At 38.2% G+C, this 7,412-nt stretch overlaps 2 protein-coding genes across 2 annotated transcripts in view; one reads left to right on the top strand and one right to left on the bottom strand.

Moving 5' to 3' along the window:
- Nucleotides 1-1,453, top strand: part of SARC_05136 (hypothetical protein) — a 20,149-nt gene extending 18,696 nt beyond the window's left edge. Inside the window, exon 16 of the mRNA XM_014301012.1 lies at nt 349-1,453. Within this exon, the coding sequence (XP_014156487.1) occupies nt 349-530 (182 nt within the window). The 3' untranslated portion in view covers nt 531-1,453. The remainder of the gene's footprint in view (nt 1-348) is intronic.
- A 248-nt stretch (nt 1,454-1,701) lies between these two features.
- SARC_05135 (hypothetical protein) lies at nt 1,702-3,199 on the bottom strand. The gene has a single exon (XM_014301011.1). It carries the CDS (start codon nt 2,963-2,965, stop codon nt 1,820-1,822), a length of 1,146 nt encoding a protein of 381 aa, XP_014156486.1. The 5' UTR covers nt 2,966-3,199; the 3' UTR covers nt 1,702-1,819.
- Nucleotides 3,200-7,412: the final 4,213 nt, after the last annotated feature.

Here is a 7,412-nt window from a genome sequence, read left to right as displayed (position 1 = left end):
TAATATATATATAATAATATATATATATATATATATATATATATATATTATTATATATATATATATATATATATATATATATATATCATCCGCATGTGTGTGGAGGAGGATTCTCTATATCGATGGGATACAAACACTATTCCTGGACCCCTAAGCTCAGATTTCCTGTTGTTAATTTGTTCGTCATCTGATGGTAAGATTCCGCGGGATGCAACGTTGCTTGCATAACATACTTACCTTCATACTTCTACATTGCGTATTCGCCACCGTGGGCTTTCTCATAGTAATGATATTCGCAGTGAGCCTACTTTCCACTCCATCTTATCTCTTATCTCTCACTACTACCAGATTCTTCGGCAGATATCATGAATCTACTGGGCGCAGTGACAAAGACACTCCAGAGCACTCGTCTGTTGGATTTGTTGGGCACGCCTGAAGTCAAGTCGACGCTGCAACTCATAGCACAGACGCAGGCGAGCGAACGGGGTGACCACGTGCGTGCGTTCAGAGCTGCACTGGCACTTGTTTAAAGACTGTGCTAGTAGTACGGACGTTGTGCGGTTAGATTAAGATATATAGGAGAATGTGGTGCTGTGCCGTGTCCTCCTAGCAATACACAGCAAGCAAGCAATACCGGCCAGAATTCATGTTCGTGTGCCTAGTTTAACCGGATGTGGAAAGTATCCGAGCTTATACAGGACATTTTCTCCAAAGTAGATTTCATATACCAATCATAAGCGGAGATAAGCACATACAAATCTTGTAGTGCAAGCGAGTCTAAATTGAGCGCTAGAGTGTTGCTGTTTGTTTCGGCGGAGGCAGCCACTTTAGGATATTGCTGTGTAGCAAGCTCGATTATTGGAATGAAGGTCGAGATGAGGGATTGGTAGGCCAGGTGTCTTTCCAATCTTTGGCCCTTATAATGGTGTGAACTTAGTTATCTGACACAACTGGGTTCCCTACTTCGAGGCATGTCCGCTCAAGGTCTTGGCAACAATAGGGGATGGCTTGGGATGTGATGTAACTGTCAGACATCGACATGACTGCGGAATCGCATTTCGATTCCCCATCGAATAGCACCGGTTAAATCTGAGGGGTCGATGCGTGATCTCGTCGAGGTTGATTTCACAACAGGTGAGAAAGCATCTTGATTGTTTGTTGAAAAACACACGGCGGAACACGCCGGCACCGGCAAGAATGTCTACTGAGGCGCCATTGATTGAAGCGCAAGAGTATTGAACGGCGCAGGTTGAGGTAGTCTACTCAGATAATGCCGATGAAGCTCTGAGTTCTACTGTTTAATGTTTAGTATGAGGGAAATATCCCTAAATACACACTTCCGTGCTGGACTGCTGGAAGCCACGAAATACTCAATCCAACAGTAGGTCGAGGCAGTCGTTCAATTCTTTCTGTCGATGTCGTTACATTACAATAAATATATTACGTACTGCCTTCACCCTATAATGTATGATTTGAATGATGAATTTGTCAGCAATGCTTAAAGCTTCAGACTTTCCCACTTCAGAGGGGGAGCCGACTAGAGGCTTCAATCTTTCACCTTCAGCCCCCTTTATTAAATTTTGAATAGTACCGAGAGGGGTGGACTTGCAATTAAAACGTTTTTTTTCGGTTTTTAAAAACATCGATAACCCTCAAATCCTCGATTCGTAATGAAAACAAGACAATAGAAAACCATTCAGACCCTCGTATAACAAATTATATTTTATTGGTTCAAAAATATGTGCGTACCGTCACTTACAATTCAGAAAACATTATCTATGGATTGACAGCCGCAAGTTCAACTGCTTCACTCTAGGACTTATTCGTCAAATGTTGGGTCGATAATCTCATCTAATTCATCCTCCTGATCCTGTTCCACAATCTCCTCTTCCGTCTCTCCACTGGCGGCCTCAGTAGAGACGGCATCTACAATTGCCTCAGTGAGATCGTCAACTGCATCCGATACGGCTCCGAGAGCAGATACAACTTCTGAAACAGCTTCGGTGACCACGACTTCATCGGTCATCATCATAGATTCGGATTCAATCTCTGAGACGACAGGGCAAGGGCAGCACTCACCTGAAGCGGCAGGTTCAGACGCCATCATTGACCCAGACATCTCAGAAGCCACCAGTGATCCTGAAGCAACCATAGATTCAACCATCGATTCTAGTGCAGACTCGCTGATCTGGCGACGACGACGTACGGGCAGAATCTCAAAACCATCATCAGACTCCTCATCTGTCATTACTACGGCGTCCGTAGCCATAGATGCCATGTCACTACCCATTGAAGCAATTCCACTTGCCATATCACTACTTGCGGGCTCGCACATGCAACACTCCTCAGGAGCTTCGCTGCTAGCCACCATTTCTGACTCCATTTCAGATGCAACTTCAGATGCCAGTTCAGAGACCATGGGTTCATCGGAAACAGGTACGATAACACCTGGAAGAACCACGGCAGACACATCAGGCTCGGCAGCCTCGACCTCTTCCTCGTCCACAATCTCGGGCTCAGTCTCGGCCTCGAGCTCGGGCTCTGCGGCAGCACCTTCGCCGGTTTCGGAGCAAGTTCCTCTTAGGTATACATCTCCTAGAGAAGATTCGACTACAGCGCATTCACCTAGCTTGTAACCATCTGGAAGAGAAGCAAGCAAATCCGTGCAATTATCATCCAAGTAGATTGAGGCAGCATAGCTGTCTGTTTCAGCGATATATTCCACTGCAGCGGCGAAAGGAAGGCCTAGAGGGGGACCAGCTGGGACGGCAAAGCAGGGACTGCCAATGGGCACATCTAGAGAAATAGTAGGTGGGGGGGTTCCATCAATGGAACCACAGTCTGCTGCGAACGCCCAGGCATCGAAAACAACATTGCCGCTTGGACATGCTTCTCGACGATTGATTGTGTGAGCTTGGCTTGTGGCTACGACAGCCAGTCCTGTGATTACACCTGCAGTTTTCATATTTTTTTGATACACGTTTGCTATATGCTATAACTTTATAGGAAGGCAACCTTATACTTAATAGTCCTGCCAAGCGAGAGAGTGAGGTGGCAATAATCGAGTGCGGTGTACTTATAGCAATTCATCAGCTTCCGGCCTTCTATTCCAGAACTTCCGAACTTAAAAAATTGAGAACACCCTGTGATTGTCCTTGTTTGTCAACTTTCATTATGTATAATACTTGTTCAGTATTGGTCTATTCTTAGAATTATGTTTTATTTTCATTTGAATACCTCAGTGATTTAAAAAAAACATAAAAAACTAAAAAATTAAAAATCCGACTGTACTCATCTGTCATCACATTTTTTTTACAATATTACATGTACTGTACTGTGTATTTTTTATATTTCTATATATAAGAGTTGTCAGATTTCCACTCAGTATTTATTATGTATTTGTATGGTAAGACATACTGTAACAGAATGTACATATTTATTTTTTAGATTGTAGAATAGGAGAGTACTATTTAGAGTCGACTGTATTTTAGTACTGTATGTAGTAAACTTATTTATAGAGTATAGACTCTGTAAAATGTGATGTTTTTATAATTAGATTTGTTTTTAAATAGAATAAAAGTAGAAAGTGAAAATCGGGAATCCAGCCCCTTCCCCCAGGGGCGGGCCAGGGCCCAGGGCCCAGGGCCCCGCCCCAGCCCCAGGCTTCCAAATTTCTTGGGTCACGCTAATGCGGCAATGACTCTTCAATGTGCAATTGTGCGTACAGAGCAATGTGCACATAGCCACACACTGCTCGTCGTGTGACGTGAGTGGTGAACGAGTTCCGATTTCAGCCCACTTTCAAATACCAGCTGCCGTTGGCGTTGGGGTGGTCAGGCTTGGTATTTAGACCCTTGTAGTGCCGTATAGCCGCGTGTGACCGAGTGTCAAGTGACCGTTTGTACAAAATATTATAAGTCATAAAAAATTTAATTTACCGGATTGTGAATGGGATCCTGAATTCGGAATTCCCGACCATCCCGGTGAATCATCTCCTGAATACTATCTGACCAGTAGTGAAGGAAGCTTTTTCGTAGTTGAAAAAAAAATGGAAAGTTGACACTTGAGTCTTAACTGTACAAAATATATAAAAATAAACACGCGATATTTGTAAGGAGCCAATAGGAAGCAAGTTGCGGACCAAAGTGACTCATCATTCTGAGATTTGGAAATCATATATTTTGGAAAAAAAGATATGAGAGTTAGTATTAGTCAATGAAAACCAGTTTTTAAAGTTCTTCTACTCTGGGAGTATAAAGACATCTCTATAAGTAATGGAACATGTGGGTAATTCGTTTTTATGTTGACGAACTCACCAATCATAATTGCTCATACAGCACAGATTTCCTAATAAGGCAGCGATCCATATTTTATTTTTTTTAAGTTGTAAGTTGTAAGTTGTGAGTACATAGTGACTCTCTCACTCATGCTACGACTCTACGACTGAGACCTACGCGAGTCTACGTCTCTCTCTCTAGTAGTCTCTACGACCACTACGCAGAGAGAAGGTGAATGTCCAGAGATGCAGAGTCAGAGAAAAAGGGTCAAATACTACCGAAAACAAGAAAGAAATTTATTTTCAGAACAGCAGACCAAAAGAGGTTAGAAAGTACTCTCTCTAGTATTGTTCACGTACAACCTATCAATATTTATCTTTGATGCAGCTACTTTTTTTACAACAAAAATAATCTTTCTAGTTTCTATGCAATGATGTATGACTATGACACTCTCGTACACTACTCTCTTAATGTAATAGAATGAGCTATGAGTAGCCTGTACATAGCCCTGTAAGACTGTACGGCATTCGCGTCACGCGATGTGTATTAAAATTACACGTGACAAAAACAAAAAAAACAAAATTAGATACATATTTACATACAGTAAAAGTATTTATGTAAAAATTTCAGTTCATTTCGCGAAACAACAATCCTCAATTATGTAAATAAATTAAAAAAACAGTCGTAGCCGCCTTCTAAATTAAAGACAGCCACATCACAGCTGCATCGTTAGCATGATGTTGCACATAAAACATAAAACATTGTAGTGTAGTATGCCTCGAGGTTAATGATCTGTTTCGAGATGGTGTTACACTCAGCTTTATATACGATTCACGACAAAATGTTTGCATTATTATTCGAATAGACAATAGATAACATTCGACTTTACGTTCAATCGATTAAAAGCACGATTGAGTGTTCTATATACAGGTTTTTATATCTCCACCATCAATACACGAGTTTAGCACTGTCTTAATCGAAACAGGAGGGAAAACAGGTACGTAACTGAAAAAAAACCCCAAAATTCAAAGGTGCTGTAAATATATTTTAAATTTGTCTCCCAAATGATGGCATTGCGGGTATGGAAAGTTGACAGCGCATAAAATTACTACACAGTATGATTACAATATCAAGTTGTAGACCTGAAACACTGAATTCTCAATATATATATATATATAGTCTACGTAAATAAAAGAGAGATAACACCATCCAAAATTTAAAGGTGCTATATATGTCTTCCAAACTAGTCACTCAAATGATGTCATTGTGGCTATGGAAACTTGACAACGCATGAAAAGACTACACAATATGAATACAATATCAACTTACAGGCATAGAATACTGAATTATTATATATATATATATATATAGTAGATATATGTATATAGACTATATATATATATATATATATATATATATATATCAATATATATATGTATATAATTTATGTATATATATAGATGTATATAAATATTTTCTATATATATATATATACATATATACATATATATGAATATATATATATATATACATATTTACATATATATATAGATATATATATATTTGAATTGTATATATATATATGTGTGTGAGTGTGTGTGTGTTAGTGTGTGTATGTATAGTTTACTATATATGTATATATATATAGCTATATAAATATATTAAAATGTGTGTGTGTGTGTTTTGTGTGTATGTACATAAATACATATACATATACATATATATATGTATATGTATATCAGTATATATGTACGCATTAACATATATTTATATATATATATATATACGTATAAATATATATATATATGTATATAAATATTTACATACCTATGAATATTTATATATATATATATATGTATATAAATATAAAACATATATATAGATATACATATAGATATACATATAGATATATATTTCTATATATATATATGTATATGTGTGTGTGTGTATGTATAGTTTACTATATATGTGTATATATATATATGTGTGTGTGTGTATGTACATATATACATATACATATACATGTATAAGTATATCAGTATATATGTATGCATAAATATATATATATATATATATATATATGTATATATATATACATATATATCTTGGTCAGCTACATATAATTTTTCAGGGCACTTAGCTTGTATCACGTAATATTTACCTTTCTACAACTGTTCAATCACTCCATAGTTCCGCTCCAGTCTCTATTTCACCATACAACTTTCAACATTTTCGTCAATTATTATACGGTACTATCTGATACATCTTCGCTAAACGCTTCCAAAGACGCTTCTGATGCTCGGCAGAAAATGGCGCATTTTTGATTACTTTATACTAAATCGATGAAAAGTGACATGTATATGTATATACCTCGTAAACTTGAAGTTTTACCTCCACCAACACACCGGTTGAATGTCTTGATTCTCCGCAGCTCGTTAATAGCTGTCTACATGCTGCATGTGCCACAAATAGCATATTGCTCTTATCCTTTTTAGAAACCAAATTTGGCTGGTACACTTTATGTGGGTGGCTTGAACGATCTTTTAGCAGCAGCCCAGGTTAGGAAGCTGCTGCTCATTGCTTCTTGAATGCACTGTTTATGGAGCACATCTCCAGGCACCTCGATATCTAGGAACTTCACGGCCCACTTCGGTGATATCGCGGCGAGAGGCGGCTAGTATATCACAGCGATTGTCGAAGAGGTTGGAACACCTGAGTTTTAGTGCAAATGCACACTTGATAACTATGCATGCCTGTGTCAAACCGAGGCTGATAAGAAACATTGTGGTAATTAAATCAAAAGCAAGACGATATTGTAGGAGAGCTATTTAGTCATTTTACTGCTACGATGGGTAGATATTCTGCAGTATTCGATTAGATTGCCTAGCGCAATTCTCTACTTAGATTCCGTGGCTGCTCGGGCTGTACAGATGTAGGAATATCTATACAACGTGGAATGGTGACATATGTATCAATCTTGTCGGTAAATACTTTCCAGTGCGAGCGTTGCATCTCACACCTAACAATACGCTATGCTTCAGTTCCTGGCCACCGATATATATATATATATACATATTTATATATACATATACATATACATATACATACATATATATACATATATATATATATATA

Source organism: Sphaeroforma arctica (genome assembly GCF_001186125.1).
Source record: "Sphaeroforma arctica JP610 unplaced genomic scaffold supercont1.317, whole genome shotgun sequence".
In the NCBI taxonomy this organism is placed as follows: Eukaryota; class Ichthyosporea; order Ichthyophonida; genus Sphaeroforma; species Sphaeroforma arctica.
This window is presented reverse-complemented; position numbering and strand designations above follow the sequence as displayed.

Bases quoted from the DNA above. Each gene is read 5' to 3' on its own strand.
- SARC_05135 (XM_014301011.1), bottom strand. From the start codon at position 2,965: ATGAAAACTGCAGGTGTAATCACAGGACTGGCTGTCGTAGCCACAAGC.